This window comes from Anabas testudineus, chromosome 7 (genome assembly GCF_900324465.2).
Source record: "Anabas testudineus chromosome 7, fAnaTes1.2, whole genome shotgun sequence".
Classification (NCBI taxonomy): Eukaryota; Metazoa; Chordata; class Actinopteri; order Anabantiformes; family Anabantidae; genus Anabas; species Anabas testudineus.
In genome coordinates this window covers 11167728-11186836 of record NC_046616.1, presented here as the reverse complement: position 1 = coordinate 11186836, position 19109 = coordinate 11167728, and the positions used below count along the sequence as shown (strand labels likewise).

Here is a 19109-nt window from a genome sequence, read left to right as displayed (position 1 = left end):
ACATCAAAGTCACTCATGAGAGGATGGTAAAAAGGAGGAAGGGGCCAGGGACGAGACAAATCTCTTTGGCGTTTCCCTCACACAATGCTTCTCATTTGAATTCCCCCATATATTGCTGATTACCCTTCTGAATGGTGTCCCTGATGAAGTGTTGTTTTTGTGGTTCCTCGCATGAATTCCAAAGACCCCAGGGATACATTTTCCTCTTTTTGTCTTTGACTTCAAAGTTATCTGGAACGGGACGTGTTGGAATGAAGAAACTGTGAGGTCACCAGGTCCAATGTTGGATGTTGTTTACCAAGTCAAGGAGCATTAACGCAATGGGGTCACCATGGAGCAGATCGCCAAACATTTTTCAAGCACTTGTTTCTGGACCTGACTAGTGTAACATACAACACTTTAGGGAAAACCACACCCCACCGTGCACCAACACATAAAAATAGAGCTCTTTTGGCATTTACTGATGCTCAGGTCACGGAAAGATGCTACATTTTCTGCATAGATGTTGAAGTCAAAACACAGGAGACTCTGCCAAGGTCTGATATGATACCACAATGTAAAACAATACTGCAAGTATCTATTGGGGGGTGGTCTTTATGAGATTTCTGAATGTTTTACTTTACTGTGATGATCTTTCTTGTTTTAATAGGTGGCACATACTATGTTAAGTATATAACAAACTTTATGAAATTAAGTCTCAAACATGAAAAGTCTCTCTCTGCTGCCATCTGTTGCCAGAATTTAGAAATACAACTAAAACAGTAGCAAACTCAATTTACATTTGAATAATAGAATATCAATTTGAACAGATTGAACTGCATACAGTTAATATTGTTTAGTTTTCTTGCCATTAAAACTTTTTATAATTAGACTTAAAAAGAGTTAATCTAATCCTTTATGTCATATGTGATCCGCTATCATCTATCTACATCTAAAACATCTAACATCCATCAATCACACTCTAAAAAGCCTTAACTATAGTTTGACTTACTAATCAGCATCATCAGTATTGTAATTTTGCTTATTGGCATTATTTTATTGCTCTTTATTTATTGCTTTGCTCTAATTACATCTTAAAGTCAACATAATTAGCTTTTTTTTAACTAAAAAAAAAAGATTTTTATATGCTTTACTGCAGAAAAAGGTCCAAACGTGATTGAAACAAACAAAAAAAAAATTATTTGATTTAACGATCCTTAAAAGTCTTAATCCTTCAGGCCTCCTTTAGATTAGTGTTTGACCCTCCACTTCATCCGTTCATCCACGGGATGGAGACAATTCACCTCACCTCAGTGGTTCAGTCGTTCATTTATTGTCCACACGATGGCGATAGAGGGTAACAGATAAATACTGTAAGTAAATCACAAATCCAATCAAATACAAGTCAGATAACATGAACATTTCATCTTACTATGTCATATTTGCAGAGGGAGTCGTTTTTACCTATAACCTCCCCCTTGTTGAATGAATGTTTGTCTGACAAGCACTTCGTACAGTGAGTACAGTAACGACTGCTTTTCTACATTTTTTGAAAACACTGAAACATTTTTAGTGCATGGTCAAGTTTTCTTTTTTAGTAGTAGAAGGTTCTCTGGGGAACACAACCTGTGTGTTAACACCAACCAAAGTAACAAAGCATGTGACTAAAGACTGTTTGGAAAGTGAGGAATAAAAAAAATACTTTCAAGTGTGGACTTGAAACAACGATTATTCAGGCAAGGTTGGTATTTGGCAGTGTCCTTATCATGCAAAAGTGATCTAACCTTAGTCACATTACTCATGCCAACTAAGAGAGAAGCTCAGTTGAGTAAGACAGAAATCATTTGTCACCAACATGTCAAACATCTCAATCTACTATCTCGGTTATTTGGAAAGAGGCGAGAGCGTACTGTAGAAACACTTTGCATAACAGCTTCAAATAAAGGCCTCATGTGGCACCGGGTTGTACCTTGAGTGAGGAAACGAGTCCAACAGGAAGCTCATCAGTTTGGGTCTTTCCAGTAATTATTTGAATGAGATGTAGAAAAGTGTGAGTGAATAAAAGTGTAAAGTGAAAAACAGGTGATAAAATACAGCTACTGAAGGATGCACTAAAGCTTTTAACCTCTGCGTGGGAGACGATCCTTCAGAAACAAAGACGTCGTCAGCATGCAGTCTGTCACTGAGGAATCCCTGTTGACTTTATCTTGGCAGAGACCTTATTTTGGCAATTGGCAGATGAGTACAACAATGTTATTTTTACCTTAAAGCTGACACTGAGACATTTTGTTTCTACAGTAAAGGCAAGTTCAGCATTGCTGACACCTGCTGTAGGCCAATTAGAACAGTTATAAACACATTCCAAGAAAACATAGTACATGTGTATGGAGTCATTCAAAAGATGAACTACTACACATGAGATTAGATGTGAATCACCAAAGAAGATGTGACAACGTGATAATCTCATACATGAACTTGTACTGTCTCCTATGAGGTTGTGATAGCCTCTCTTTAGGTAGACTAAGCAAACAATAGAGACGTGGAGGTTGGAGATGGGAGTGGTTTACTTGAGATGTGGGTTGCAGGGCCAGACTGGAACAGGGCTGGTTGACAGGCTGTCATGTAGAACGCCACAAAGAGATGCACTGTGGGAGGAGGTACGGGTCAGTGACATGTAAACTGAACAATGAAGTCAAGTATCTCATCACCCAAGAAAGAGCCTCGCCTAGTGTGGAATTCAGCCAACAACCAGCATCAGAGCACTAACAGTGATACCAATTTGTCATGTGAAATGTCAAATGTGCACACATGCACCCGTTTTCTGAACAGACTCATGTTCATGTTCAGGATTATTTGGTTACATGTAAAATGTGGCAACCAGCACTTGTCCTTCATAAAGCTGAACTCAGCCCTGCTCGTTTTGACTCTGATGTCGACTTCATGTTGGGCTGAGCAGCCATCACATCAGATGAAGTGTGCTGTTTGGTCTGTCACTAATAGAAGGAAGTCAGGTTTCCTGTAATCCATGGATTAGGTCTAGGACTGGGAGTGGTGCCGAAAATGACTACTCCAGGTCCAAGAGCACTACGTGTGCTTGTGTTTAGACACAAGCCACAACACATACTGTCATTTCCTTTTATCACTGATTGCAGCTTTGCAGGTGCCCTGGTGGTCAGAGGTGTTTCAGTACGTTCACACATTTATTTTCTGCACATGGATTGAACTCAGTGATCAGAAGACACATTGTTAATGCTAATATAAACATCTACTGTACAGATGTAACTAAAATAATATGTATTATTAGCCCAACTTCAAGATGACATTGCTTTATTGTACTGAAATAAACTGTGAAAGTGAGAAATAGACTGTGACACAGGAATCCACCCAGTGCTCTGTGCTGTGAAATGTAGTGAGGAGAGTAAAACCTTTAAAGGTCAGAGCTGAGAAAATGTTTGCATCTGGGCATCACTCATCTCACTTACAAGCATCAGAGTATCCTATTGCCACAAACTTAACTTAGGATTTGGACTATTTGCAGCCTCATTGCACACACACACACATACACACACACACACACACACACACACACACACACACACACACACACACACACACACACCTTTCAGTTTTTCGACCCATGTCAGCTTGGAGGAAGGAGAGAAGTGAAGGTGTTGAGCCATCTGATCTGTTAAGAGCAGTTGGTGTTCTGGACTAAGGGTGCAGCTTTGCACTCACCCTTTATGCATAAAAGGTATTTGTGGTATGACTGAGGGAAGTAAGTAAGTAGAAAAGTCAATGTGTTTTCTTTTAGGTGCTCGTCCTAAGCAGAGGTATTGTTCAGAGTAACAACAGTAAAATGTCATAATTTACCACATTGGAACTATGAAAGTCAACACAAGAATACGTATATGTTTAATATAAGAATACTTAAACAGAATTATAGTGTTTATAGAGCTGGCTTACACATTTAAAAATATTATAGTGTATATATATATACACTATAATATTTTTAAATGTGTATTTTTAAACACATTAAAAAATATTATAGTGTGTATATATATATACACTATAATATTTTTAAATGTAATAGTGTATATTTGCAAGTGAGAATAATGTGGAGATACTTTGTACACCATGGGTATCTTGATAAACTGGATTTATAATCCAGTGATGTCACTTAGGAATAATACCAATAACATACTCCTTACGTAGATAATAATGAATTGTTTGTTATCTTTATAATGACACTATTGTTCAAATGCTAATATTTGTATTATTTTGCCTGAGGGGATAACAGATGTTTAAAATGTAACCGTTTCTAAGCTTTCATGTTGTATTTGATCAGTTTGATCTTTTCTATGTCTACTAATGGTGGCATGTTTGCTGCAGCTGTCCATCAGGAAGAAACAACCTTGAAACTCTACTAATCTGAGCGCTGTTGGAGGCTGTGACTCTTCATTTCTTCTGTTGTCTAAACCATCATTCATGGTCTTTGTTTTTGGCACTTTTGCTGCATTCTTCTTTAGTCTCAGGTAGCTAAAACTACACAGATTGTGTTTAGCCTGGCGCCTCGCTTCACTAACATGACATCAAGGGGTAAATCTAGCTTTCAAAAGGACAGCGGGTTGTCCAGTTTCCTCTTGTCGTTTTCTGTCTGTTACTTTCAAAACGGAGGTATCAGTGAGAGAAGTTCAGAGCAAAAGAGACACGAGCGTATCTGGAGTCCTGCAAATTCAGTCAGGAAGAATACATTTATAAAAAAATAAAACCCTGAACATTAAGAAGAACAACTCACATTCATTTGCACCATTTTCATTCTTACTTTGACCACATGTATCAGTCAAACAGTGACAAATTATTTAGTTTTATCTTTGCTGGGGAAGCAGGTTACCGATTACAGACTCTACTCCAGAGAGAAATCTAGGTGGCTAGTAAAAGTCATATGACAGTAAAAATGCCACTCAGTTCATTTCAAAAAGAGCCTCCTTGTTCACAGATCATACATAAATCAAAGCGAAAAACAATAAAAACAAACACTATTCATGGGAATCTGCAGGGCTGTCAAACTATTTACCATCAGTCAGAAACTAGTTCAGGTGGAGGAGTTGCATCATGAAACTCTAAAATAACAGGCATATGTGTTATAAATAGCAATAATCAATGCCTATGAATAACTCACACATATTAAACTTTACAAATTCAGATTGAAAAGAAAAAAACTATGGTCAGATATTTTCACAGGTGAACTGACAGTCCAGCCCCCTGGAACAACACTGAGACCTGAACCTGGATCATTTTGTAAATCTTAATACTGGTCTAAAACACAGGAAACATGTTCTCTGAGGGTTTTTTTTTTTTTTTTCTATTTTTAACATGTCAATTTTTAACAACAGATGACAGGTTAGGGGCAAATGACCAGTAGTACATGGGCATGAAAGTTGGAGAACTTGTTGGTCTTCAACAACAGCTCAGAAACTCTGAATCTCTTCTGAGCAGTTTCTTAAATATTGAACTTTATTCTAAATGTGAATGGCGAATATCTTCAATTCGTCATAGCTGCTTCCAGTCAATACCTTCAGAGCGATTACAGTGGTCAACGCAAAAGGCCCCTGAGTCGCAGCCAGAGATAGAGTTGCTTTTCCACTGGTTGTTCACTTTTTGAGATCCGTGTTTCTGTATCAGTTCAGGGGAGACAGACTGTCTGGTGAGAGCAGGTGATCATTATCTGCCATTCTCAGCGGACAAACAGGCCTGCTGTTCATGCCTCACTGTATGTGGGTGGTATGCTGGGCTCTGATACCTGCAAGTGCCGGAAATACCCAACTGTCCCGTGCTTTTGAGTTGTTACAGTAGGTAAAACTGCAAAAAAACAACATGTGTATGTCTGTCCATCCATATTGTTTCTTCCAGTTTACTGTAAGGGACAAACATTATTAAAAACATATATATAATGCATGTGCATGTATAAGTTATAAACAATATCTAATACATGCACAGATAATCTAAAACACGTTTTTTAATTTATAATGTACTGAAGGAGTCTGCAGTTCTTTTTTATATGGTGGTAAAAATCTGTTCAGTGCATCATTAGACTATGAATTAAACACAGTTTTTATTATATAAACTAGGCCTATAAAAATGTGCAACTGTAGCTTCTGTTGCAAACGACTTTATTAACAAACGTAAACAGTAAGAATAACATGCAAAGACATGCGACTCTTTGATCAGCCTTTCATCATCTCACTCCAAAGTGTGTGTGCGTGTGTGTGTAGCCTATTTTGATTAGACACAATGCTGTGACCCCGGGTTCAAGCTAAACACACATCACAGTGATTTTACAAGAGTGTGAGAAACTCGGCGAGATGAAAAAGGACGACAACAGCCGCGCTCAGCACCTGTGGGAGGAGTGTTTGCACCTGCAGACACGGTCACAGTCACTGCGCCGCTTGCTCACCGGCTCACTGCAGCTTCTTTCCCCCAGCAGGACGCACAAGCGCAGCCCATGGAGACAGAGGAGAAATCCCACCTCCGACCAGGGAGTGCAGCTCCTGGACATCAGCTCCAACTCGCCCCTTACTGAGGACAAAGGGGTGGAGGAGGCCGGACAGCTGGAGAAGCCGCCCTACTCCTACGTGGCTCTCATCGCCATGGCCATCAAGGAGAGCCACGACAGGAGGCAGACGCTGAGCGGGATCTACGACTACATCGTTTCCAAGTTCCCCTACTACGAGAGGAATAAGAAAGGCTGGCAAAACAGCATCAGGCACAACTTGTCTCTCAATGAATGCTTCGTCAAGGTGCCCAGAGACGGCGGAGGGGACCGAAAAGGAAACTTTTGGATGCTGGACCCCGCGTTTGATGACATGTTTGAGAAGGGGAATTACCGGCGGCGCAGGAGGGTCCGGCGGCCCTACAGACCACCTAGCGTGCCTTACCTGGCCGGGTCTCCTGTGGAATACCCCGAGTCGTTTTACCTGCAGCCTTTCGTGAGCAGCTCCTGGGGTCTGTGCCAGCCCAGCTCGTCTCAGCCGAGCGGATACCCAACACCGCAGGTCATCAGTGCGCACACCCGCAGCGTGTCCCCCGGCGGCCCGGTGAGCTCATACTGCCCGCCCACACGCTTCCACCACCCTCCCTACGGCGCTTACCACCGACACCCACCGGTGCTGGTCCCTCACAACGGGTGTCCCTACGGCGGAGTGACCCATCCGATGAGCCCCGAGGGAGGCACCGTGTCCGTGCCGTGCAGCTACCAGCAGCTCACCTCCTACACCCGGCAGGCGGAGGCGCAGCTCGGTCCTTCCTTCGATCAGTAGGAGCTCGACCTGTTGACAGCTGACAGCCAGTTCACACAGTCAGAGTTGATCCATTTCAGTTCGGCTGCCATCTGTCTGGTAGTTTGACAACGTTTCCACTTGTTGACTGTTCACTGAGCTTTTCGTTAACCAAAGTCTGACTGAACAGTTTCACATGTCAGAGAATTACTGAGCTGATCTACTCGCTGCACTTTGGATCGGAAATGGCCCCGATCAAGTGTGAACAAGGAGAAGACAGTTGATTTAAGTCTGAGACTTAGTTTATGCATCTTTTGTTGAACTTGAGAATTATTTTACAACCTATGTAAACGTGTTGGGTTTTTTTTTTATTTACGTTTTAATTGTTTGCCAATTCTACTATGTTTTAATAGGCCCTTTATGTTTGTACCTATGTTATTTATTTCACTTCTGGTTTTATCAAATACTTTGAGCTGCTATGCAACAGTTTGTGACACTTAAGCACTGATCGGTTTTCTTATTCGATTATGAATGTTATCTTGACCCAAAATACATAATGTTTGTTCAAATAAAATGTTATTTTTTGCATTTTTTTTAAATCTCATTCCTTGACTCCTCTGCCATCTATTATAATAGACAAACAATGTGATATTGATATAAAAAATAAAAAACGAAAGCTAAATCAATTTGAGAATAGTTTGGGATGTGGATTCAGTAATAATGCAGAAATGTCACAGTTTTTCACGAGATATTAACGCAGGCTATCTTATGATATATTTATTATATTTGGCATCACCTTTAGTCTACACGAATGTAGGTACTTACTTAGTCTACAATTTTGAGGTGCTTTATCCATTACCTCACTTAATTTTGGAGGCTAATTTTACTATTATTCCACGACATTTATTTGATAACTAGTTACTTCTTACAACCGTGATCATCAGGTTACTGCCATTATACTATAGAGGTTGAAAGATGAACTAGTGACAGACTTAGTGCAGAGTTGCAACTGTTTCTCTTTAATTGCTCCGAAAATATTCAGTAGGTTCAGTATCATGGGTTTTATTCAGGTAATTTCATTTAAAAAGCACTTATCAGCAGCCCAACAGGATCAAAAGTAATTCTTTCTTGCAGACACAGGGCATTCCTGACAACTACTATATTTCCCACTTGGTTAAAAATAATGTCCATACACTGTTGGCTGTAAATGCACCAGTTCTTTCAGTTTCATCAATCCAATAATGATGTGTATGATGTAATGTAGTCAGTTGTGATACTTTAATGGGAACAATACAGTGTCTGTATTTGGTTGCAGGTGGTAAATAAATACTACAAATACGTAATAGAAGCTAATTTAAACTGCACATCTTTTTGACGGCGAGGTTAGCACTACAGAGCTTGAATCTGGTATCTTCCCATTCTCCCTGCAGTACCTGAATGCAACATTAACCCTAGGAAGGAAACGGACAACCGGACTGTTCCTCCCTCGTTATAGCTATAGAGTTATTATACCTCCAAACTACTACAATATGCGCCAGTCAAACAAATGTGTGACAGAATTATTCTATACGTCAGTGAAAACACTAAATTTGTTGATACACATTTTAGTTTTTCGTGTTTAGTGCCTAGTGTAGTAGACAAAAAAAGTGAATACAAATATTGGAACGTATCCATGCGGTGTTACGTCATTTCCGTATCCGTTGTGGGGCGTGTACGACTACAATCACTTGCCGCGTGTGTTCTCGCGCCGTGTTTTGTGAAACCGTTAAAACACTAACGTTAAACTTCATTTCTCATGTTTTGTTAACTTAACTTATTTGCTACATGTCGATGAAAATGGACGCATTTAATGAACTCATGGTGGAATATCCTGAATTAATGTACGGTGGAGTTGGAGTTACGGCATTTATCGCCGGTGGAGCGCTCATATACAAAATTGCTACCAGGTACGGTTGAATTAACTTCTGCTGCCCCGTGTCTGTGTTTAGTGTTAGCTTGGCTAGCTGGACCTTAACTTCAGAACAAATTAGCACTCGGCCAAGAAAAGATCGTGGCCAGTAAATGTTACCTAGATAACATCTGATAACAGTGGTCCAGTTTGTCTAGGCTAGCGTAGTGGCTAAGGGTGCTAGCCTTGATGCTAACGAATTGACGTTAACTTAATTTTGTGACATTAACTCGTCAAAGTCCGAGTGCAGAGCTATTAAATTTTGTCTTTTACTTGTGTCTTTCACGTGTGTGCACATACTTACCTGAACAACCGACTTACCAAATGCCAATCAATGACTTACCCAAATCACTCCAAGTCGTCAATATATAAGATAAATAATTACTAATTTATGTAATTGATTGCCGGACAGTGGGGCCTCTGCACCCACTGTGGGGAAACATATCAACAAGCGTGATTATCTATGTGAATCTACATAATGTAAAGTACTACATCTGCTGTTTACAGAAAGAAGCCAAGCCATGTAACCGTGAACTGCTGGTTCTGTAATGAGAACACTGTGGTGCCCTATGGCAATAGGAACTGCTGGGACTGTCCCAACTGTGACCAGTATAATGGCTTCCAGGAGGTAAGAGCATGTTGCTTGTGAAAAGTTACCACAGCATCTCAGCAATTAGTGTGTTGTTATTGCTGATATTATGAAGGGTATGTGTTTTTATGTTCTTAATTTTGTGGATTTGTCTTGTTTTTAGAATGGAGATTACAACAAAATCATCCCAGCTCAGCACAAAGCACATCTAAACCATGGAGTATCCGGAAGTGTTCTCACATCTGAGACACCCAAGATACAGCAGTGGGTCAACTGCCAGATGCTGCTGTGTAGGAAGTGCAATAACAACCAGTCTGCAAAGATCAAGCAGTTGGCTTCATTTATCCCAAGGGATGATGTATGTAATGCATTTTCCATTTAGTGTAGTGTTCCAGATATTGTTATGATGTTCAACACCAAATTTATTTTATTTTTTTTGTAGGAGAACTATGATGAGGAAATTGAGGCCTATAAGCACCACTTGGAGCAGACCTATAAGTTATGCAAGCCATGTCAGACAGCAGTGGAATACTACATCAAATATCAAAATCGCCAACTGCGGACTGTGCTCTTAAGCCATCAGCTTCGACGCACCAGAGACACCGTCAACAACTTTGCAATGGTCAGTGAAGTTCAAAACAAGACGCTTGACAAGCTACTTAGTAGTATTAATGCTTGTGTCGGAGAGGTGACTGACAGCAATGTGAGAGACACACACACACACACAGTGACAGACAGGCAGTCACAGTGCAAAGTCTCTGGATTTTAAAATGCACTGTGAAAAGTGACTTATTTGGATGTCTTTTTTTAACATTTTGGACAAACTTGATTAAAAACAAGATCACATCATTGTAATGATCTCTCCTTTTATTTGTCAGCACTTCTCAACTGATATTAGTAGAGTGATGAGTGTCTGCACCCTTTGTCATGCGCATGCGCTCTTGGAGAAAGCAGATTAGAAACCCAGTCACTTGTTTACATTGACAGACTAATGTTTTCCTGGAGAAATCAAGATTAGCTTTATATCTAATTACAGCAATTTTTCATTCAAGTGAAAACATCATGGAATTTAACCTTTCATAGATTGTTTCCTGTTCTAATGTTTAAAACTTACTTTAACTTAGTTTATCAATGTTTGTTGTAAAAATGTCATGGTTAAGTATTAAAAACATGTTCTCTGTCCCCTCCAGAGCTCCAAATCTCTGTCATCTCCCATAGGAGTCATACTGTTGCGAGCCCTTGCCTTCTTCTTTTGTGCTTTCCTAGTTGGAATATCTTTCTGTGAATTGCTGGACCAGCCCGCTTTGCCTAGTAGCTCACAAACATTAAATGGTGGGGTCACACCTCCCCAACTTAAACTGTACAATGAATCTATTCCGAACAACGAAAGCAGTGGAAACATGCCTATATGGCACGGTCTGCTGGACCTGGTCCCAGACAAAGCCATAGAAGGTGCCAAATTGGTGTGGCAGCATGGAAGAGCCAACCAGCTGGCTATAGTCTCTCTTGGCATGTTGACATGTCTCACTGCTATCTTCTTAGCAGGACCTGTGAGGTAAGTAGTCACCACTTTTATATTTGCCTTGGGAAGTTTACATGACAGGTTTTATTCAAGGAAAAAAACAATTCCTACAAGTTCCTTTGTTACTGCATTTCAGATTGAGGAGAATTGATGCTGTGGCCTCTGTCCTGTGGTTCATCATTTTGTGCCTCTACCTGGTTGAGAGCTACCTGAATGGTACCTCAGGCTGGACCGACACAGCCAAGTGCAGTACCATCTCCCTCTGTTGCCTAGTCAGCTTTGCTGCTGCTGTTGCAACACAGAAACCACAAAGTCTACGAAGAGGCAGATATCGAAGGTCAGAATCTGAGTGATGTTCAAACTGTGTTAGAAACTAGGAATTGTGTGATACTCCTTTTTCAGTGAGAGTTGTGTTTATTAGAACCTGATCAAAACACGAGAAAAACCTTAGTCTAGAATATTTAAGTGTTACCAGTTTCCTTTATTTTTATTTTCCCTTCACACATTTTAAGTCATTGTTTTTTACTCATAATTCTACTTTTACTGCTGTGTATAAATGACTGAATATATATGTGAATGGCAAACCTTAGGTACATTATTGTTCGTGTGACATGAGGACAAAAATCGGTTTAATCAAAGCCTTACATTCAACAACATTTATAAGGCCTACATACATTTTAATGCTTTGGTCTGAAGCTTCCTGATGTTGGAGGATAAACTCATTAATAGTAGTACTACACAAACTAACACTATTAATATAGTATTATTCTTATTAGTTATCACTTCTCAAAAAATCTAAATCCACTCTACACGTTGTGTTTTGTGCAGAATTTCTTTCAAGTTCCTTCTGTTTATTATGAATTATACTGCTAATTACTAATTAACTATAAGAAATGTGTAATGGACTGTAATTTTTAAATTATTTTTCACACTTGCATACTAAACTAGCACTAAGCAATGTGTTCTTCATCTTTGAATGTACTTATTTATCGGCTGTGGGTTGAAAGTCATAGACTAACCACAGCTCATTGCATAAAATACAAATTTGTGGAGACACTACATGCCACACTCAATATGTGGTTTTTGAATGATTTTATATCTTCTGTTTCTTCTGTTCTGCATTAGTTGAAAAAGGAAAGCCTGTATTTTTAACTGATGTCTGTAGGAAATCATTGAGCAATACAACAGTCAGTGCTGAAGTAACCGAGTAGTTGTCATGGTCGAGCTGAAGGGTTCTCACGAGTGTGATACATAGTTATGTTTGTAGTGAAGTGGATTGTCAACTACTCCAAACTAATTCTGTGTAATTTGAGTGAATTATGCAGACTTTAAAACCATTTGTTTGTATCAGGTAAAAGAAAGCTAATATATTAAAATACATACAATGGCACTAATTTGCCTCAGGTTTTATATAGTATCTACACACCCTTAGTCCTTAGATCTGCACAGGGACACTGTTTTTGTTACTTGCTGCTGTGCCAAAAGCTGATACTTCTGCCTCTGGATGACTATCGGGCAGGTGACAGACTGATGTTAGTATTTGCTTAAGGTTATCAAGGCATACTAATAGCTTCTGGCAACCTTTTTACTACCAGTGCTTAAACAAACGTTTAAAACTGCAGTCAGTAGGCAAGTGCTTTGCTAATTAAAATACAGACAGAAATGTTAGTTGTATGTGCTAATATTTCAACTGTTGCCATCTATTTATTTCTATAAAGGTGTTGTTGTTTTGAAATGTGCTGGAGATATTGGACAGTAATGCAAACAGGTATAAACAAATGAACGCTGGTTGTATTTAGTGAGCCGAGTACTGTAGCTGTGGAGTAAAGTAGCTACTGTGCTGTCCCGTAGATGGATTTATGTTCTCTGTAGTATTCTTTAAGCTTAAGGGATTTTTTAAAATGATTTATTTTTCTAAAAACTGCTGCCAAATGTTACAATAGTGGTGCAGTTATAAGTAATGAGAAAAGTATAATTTCAAAATTTTGAAGCCAGATTTCCCCACTGAAAACATCAAATGTCTGTATCATAACATCACAGTAAGGACCTACAGTTGTTTTTTTATTCTTTCTCTCTTATAATATTTCATGTGAATAACTGATTTAAAACAAATCCCTATCCACCCTGACGAAGGCAAATTAGCCTCAGTGTTCAGTATACTGGAGAAGAGCTGTAGTGTTTTAAAACTCATGAAGGTGGCTCACACTGGTCCGTACCTCGCAGTGTGCATGTGTGTGTGCTCAAGAAGTAAGAAGTTTATTTCATTAGTAGTTTAGTAGTACCTTTATGTGTGTATATACAATATACAGCCTAAGTGTATTGTCTTTGCCAAAGTTTTACACTGCATGCTTCTTATACTATGTTCTATACATAATATCAAGCCTGATAAGAAGTTTTCTATCTACCTGAACCTGTAACAATGTTACTTGTATTTTTGTTAGTCATTTAGCTCTAGAAGCACATTACCATTTTTATGGTGTTTTAATAATTATATTGTAGTTTACTATAGTTGGAACTATAACTATAACTCGTGAATATTTGTTTTTACCACGGTGTATTACAGTAACCGAGTATGTAGCTGAAATGTGATTGTCAGATCTAAACGTTGGAGCATGTGTGTGTTGCAGAAACACTAAAATAATAGTAAACACTACACCAAAATATCCAATACGTAATATAAAAATTTGAAACATACAAACATGTGAAATCATCATACACAATTAAGCTACAGTATAAATAAGCTAATGAAATGTTTCTCAATTCGATCAGCTACTGTGTATTTGTTTTCCGTAGCAGCCTCAGAAGTGAAGCTCTGACCTTGCTCAAAATGTTTCCTGCAACACATCTATTGGAACATATTGTGTTTTGGGTGTTACGTGCTGAAATGGTGTCTTTCTTTTAATGTCAGGCGCCAGTTTGAAGATTTTGTAGGCATGCTTGCTGTACATGGAATGCAATAAACTACTGCTGAAAGGATATGTCTTCTGTTTTGTTTTTCGCCAACAGGAAAAGCCTTGTCCACTCAAACGTAGCTCTTCAGTTTAAATAGTAAAATTAGTAAAATAGTGGCTGTATTAGGCAGCATTAGAATTAAAGGAAAATATCAGCTTTAAGGTTAGCCAAGACTGCTATGATTTCTTCTTTCTGTTCCAATTAATATAAAGCACTTTGACACATAACACGTCTGGGCCATGGACTGTATTGCTGGGCAGCTTTTCCCCTGTAGCTTTTGTTCTATCGACAGCTGCATGTTGTCTGACAGCTGCAGCAGCATTTCAGTGACGCCGTTGCCACATACTGCCACCATTTAAAAAGTGCTCGCATCCAAGTTTATATTTTAGTTTCAACAGTGTTGTATATTGACATTTGTGTGGAACAGATAATCACATAATGTCACATGGAAAAACCTTTTTGTCATATTTTTCTGGACCATTATGTTTCCCTTGTGTTGCAGATACCTTGCAGGCAACTCAGCGGTTCCACCTTTCAACTGCCAGCCTCCTTTGCGGTCTCCTGATCTAAGTGACTCCTTTGTCCCCACTCCGCCCCCCAACCTCTCCAAACTCATCAAACACCAAAACAGTCCTCATAAGGGTGATTCTCCGTCCTCTCTGCCTGGGCGCCTCAGCCGAGCCCTCTCCCTAGGCACCATCCCTACCTTCAAAAGGACGGGTAACGTACAGTTTGTTTCATTTTAACTTGACAAACAGGAATTAATAATGTCAGTGTCTTTTTATATATTTTATATTTATATATATTTGCTGTGTAGTTGCCTAAAGAAAAAAACTCCTTTGAAGGTACACTGGGGGTCTTTTTCAGATAGCAGGGCACTGCCTTCAGCTGGGGCAGATGGAAACATTTAGCTCACCTGTGCTTGCAGGTCTTGCACTGACATCACACACAGTAGCTGTGGACGTGTTTGATCTTGAGTTGCTTCTTGTAGTGTCATAATTTGCATATTGACATGACTAATGATAGATAAAATGTGACAGCTTTATTTTCAGTTCCTGTTGCTTGGCACGACATGAGTCGTGTTACTGTTTTTAAGTGCTAGAAAGATTCATTGTTAAAGTGGTCTAAAGAGCTGGACTTTTTGTAGAAGTAATTGTGTATCTAACTGACCTCACACATGCTTGTATGCAATGTTTGGCATTTCTATGGTGCAATATCTAGATTTACCAGGATGGTTATATCATTATAACTTACTATTTTAGCAACTTCCAGCCTGTCCAATTTAATTCCTTATTTTATGCTGAAATTGCACAATTGACATATTATGGCGTTGCAATAAATTGCTCAATCATCCGATTTCATCTAGAAATAAAGTTGCATTTAGAGTGGAAGTGAAAATTGTCATTGACAGTTTTTTGCTTTGTTTTTTGTAAATATCATGTAAATATCCTGACAGACCACATCCGAATGTCACAGTCTTATAAGATTTTTATTTTGATTTGGGTTCTTGGCCACCTGACCGATGCAAATTTAAGAAGAAGAAGAAGAAGTGGTTGATGTGAGTGGTGTAATTGTGAAAGTTTATTATTATTCTTTTTTTTTTCCCAGACTCTGGTTATCTATTTAGCGGAAGTCGACCAGCCTCACAATACAAAGACTCCCCACCTTCAGGTATTAAAATACCTTGTTTTGAGATCTCCGTTCAGCTCTGTATTTTACAGTTTCTAAACCTTTCATAGCTCTCAGTCATCATTTTCTCAGCTCTGCCTTTTTTCTTTTTTTTTTGTGTACACAGACTATTTTTCACTCAAGTCTGGCAGCTGTCAATCATCCCCAAGCCCCTCTCCACCTCCTTCAGTAGCTGGGTCAGGTACATCCAGTTCAGGGTCTGCCAGACAACGGCGTCCACTCATCAGCCCTGCTCGCCTCAACATCTGCACCCAGAAAATTCAGTGGTTCTCCACGGAGCCCGAACTCAAGCTCGCACCCCCACCTGTGTCTTCATTATATTCCACCGTGGAGTCGGCATCTCCCAGTTATAGTGGCTACTTTTCACCTGACACATCACCCTACCAAAGCCAAAATGGTAAACACCTGAGATTATACAGTAAAAAATAAATTGTTGCAGTACAACATGCACTGGCATCTAACATACTTTGATTCATAATACCAAAGACGTTCTTGTTCATTGTTGCATGATTTACCTGGTTCTGTTGCTTTGCAGATTTGAGTTTGATAGACGGCAGTGAGATTGATAAGGAAGAGCAAAGTGAGAGAGGCAGCTCCTCTGGGTCCTCTGCATGCCTGGTTGGCACTACAACACAGGGGCTGGAGAGCCTCCCTCCTCCGAAAGGTATGTAGTTTGATAAAAAGGATATTTTTTTGTTATTGTTAGAAATCCTATAAAATGTCTAAAATCTAAAACTTCATAGTTTTAGTCACTGGAGAGTTGTTCTTGTAAGGCAGGTTAGTAGCAATAAATATTATTTGATATTTACTCTGGTAGAAGTTTTATTAGAGTTACCTTTAATATAATTAGAATTGACAAACAACAAGTGCATTAGATCAGGAACTCACCTCCTTAACATTTTTTTGGATTCTGTCCTTGAATAGCTTTTGTTATCTTGAGTCTGATCAAATTGCAGAAATAACCGGCGTTACCTAATAAAAATCATACGAAATAGGCAAAATGGGATCATTTTAACAAGAAATCATTTTTAACTTTTTGACAAGAGATCTCTTGACAAGATATATATTTAGAAATAGTCGCAGTTTACAGTGCTATGGATTTAGAAGAATCCTGTTTCATGAATTTGTTTCTCCACATCTCCAGGTTTTCTGAAGCGGCTTGTCTTACCAGGGCTTTTGATAGCGAGCTTGACCGGCAACCTGTTGTTCGCCTGGCTCTGTATGTACCACTACTGGAGATGAACTGTTCATGGGTCTCGTGCTGTTTTTGTGATCTGCACAGAGTGACAACAATATGGACAACTCTGTGTGTCTGTAGATCCGTGGTCGTTCAGAAATGCCAGAAACCATGACATTCTTGGCAGTTATCTATTGTTTGGTGGTGCTTTATAAAAATGCAGATGCCAGCTGACAGGTTTTCGAAAGCGTACCTGCCTTTTGATTGAAGTTGCAGAAAACTATAGGCGGAGATCAAATATGAAGCCTTTGAATTTGTGTTTCATGATTGCTTAAAAATATTTTGGCTTTTGTGATCTGGCCTTGTTTTGTCTTTTGGTCTCTCACAGCTCCAGTTACATGAATACAGGCGCATGTGTAATGATAACAATTGAATTGTTCAATACTTGCACTGATGATGAATGGGTTTTTAAAAACAATGCTGTGAAATGTGCTGTTGACTCGATGCCGCTTGGAAACACGGTGTCATGTCTACTTACTGTAAATTCCCACACAAAAGCCAATACAATATGACTCAAATGGCAGCAGGGGCTCTCCAAGGCATGACGTATAGAGGTGGTCGTTTATAAAGTCTGAATTAAAAGAACACTTTGAGGGAATTAGTCACTACAACAGTTGACATGGTAAATCTGCGTCATTTCCACAGCACTAATACGTTAGTAGAACAACACTCTTGTCATACTCGCCACTCTAAAGGAAAACAGTTTGTCTTTTAACACGACAGCAACAAGTAAATATTGAACATGTGTTGAGTTTACCTTATTCAACCACAGAACATGGGATGGGAGATGGACCTGCCTCTAGTGATGACTTCTGATTTTGATTCATTTAACACCTCTGCGAACTGAATAACATTTGTGCAACAGCCATAAACAAGACAATAGAAAGCAGCATGTTCTGTTTGTGGAAGTTTTGCATTTTTGAAATTTGTACAGTTTTTCAATTTTGTAATGTCATATTTTCACAGCACTGGGTTTTGCCATTCTCTTTCTATGTTCATTTCTATGCCATACCAATGTGATGCATGTCACAATATTTCACTACATAAATAGTTCTCTCGGCAAACTCTCTTACTGCTATGCTGGTCACCGGCTTGTTTGAAAAAGGGCAGAGCCCCTCAGGTCAAGTGCAATATTTAAAAAAAAAAAAAAAAGTAGGAGAAGAGATCCTGTTCACATTTACATGATGTTTGCATAAAAAAGGCACAGACTGAAGAGATATAGTCTAAAATATGCTTAGATGTGACATTTCTTTTTACTTCAAATTAGAATGATTTACACGCTTCTGAGTTTTACTTTGAATGTGTGATTTGCAATTATTAGAACTGGACAGCGCAGATGTTTGTTGTGTGTGAGTTGGACATTGATTGATGAGAAGTGGTACGTTATGTGTAATATGTGTACAGACAGGTTATAATGAGCTTGTGTTGTTTCTCATGTAAAAATAACATGTTTGGTTTTTGGCTGTTTTCACTTGAAAAGTAATGTGTTGCTGAGTGAGCATGTTTGATGTGAGAGGAATGCTTTTGTTCCTCAAGTGTAATTAAAGGGTTATATGTGTTTTTGTTTTGTTTTTTGTTGTAATTTTAAAGTGCAGTTGTAAATTAGTTTTCTTAAATTGAGCCAAAATATACATTAATGCTGCAAATGTAAAATAAAGTTTCAGAGAGAATTTAATTTGCTGCCGATAAACCTTTAAATCACAGACATGGGTTTAGAATTATCAAACAGTAGTAATAGTTTTTAAGCTGTTGCGACTTTTGAACATTGTGTTGTACCTGATATGTTTATTTCTTCTCTGAATAATAGTCACTAATTGAAAAATCATGTACATTTTGAAAAGTAAAGGTTTTCTTTCAGTCATACTGAATTTTCCTGAAGGGGAGACAAACCTCATCATTTTTGCATAATTTGTGCAAAA

At 38.9% G+C, this 19109-nt stretch overlaps 2 protein-coding genes and 1 long non-coding RNA gene across 3 annotated transcripts; 2 read left to right on the top strand and 1 right to left on the bottom strand.

Annotated features, from left to right (window-relative positions):
• Window positions 1-1223: 1223 nt before the first annotated feature.
• Window positions 1224-3166, bottom strand: LOC113167736. Its single transcript, XR_003299303.1, has 3 exons — window positions 2547-3166; window positions 1949-2197; window positions 1224-1350 (listed from the first exon to the last, which is right to left on the bottom strand). It is a non-coding gene; the product is annotated as an uncharacterized LOC113167736 (long non-coding RNA).
• A 1310-nt stretch (window positions 3167-4476) lies between these two features.
• zgc:194189 (forkhead domain-containing protein) lies at window positions 4477-7846 on the top strand. The gene has a single exon (XM_026366853.1). It carries the CDS (start codon window positions 6342-6344, stop codon window positions 7293-7295), a length of 954 nt encoding a protein of 317 aa, XP_026222638.1. The 5' UTR covers window positions 4477-6341; the 3' UTR covers window positions 7296-7846.
• Window positions 7847-8963: 1117 nt separating this feature from the next.
• Window positions 8964-18277, top strand: tmem201 (transmembrane protein 201). The gene is made up of 11 exons (XM_026368379.1): window positions 8964-9199; window positions 9709-9829; window positions 9954-10148; window positions 10233-10412; window positions 10981-11345; window positions 11449-11649; window positions 14767-14984; window positions 15873-15935; window positions 16060-16350; window positions 16489-16617; window positions 17098-18277. The coding sequence occupies exons 1-11, from the start codon at window positions 9078-9080 to the stop codon at window positions 17193-17195; spliced, it is 1983 nt and encodes a 660-aa protein (XP_026224164.1). The 5' UTR covers window positions 8964-9077; the 3' UTR covers window positions 17196-18277.
• The last annotated feature ends 832 nt before the right edge of the window (window positions 18278-19109 follow it).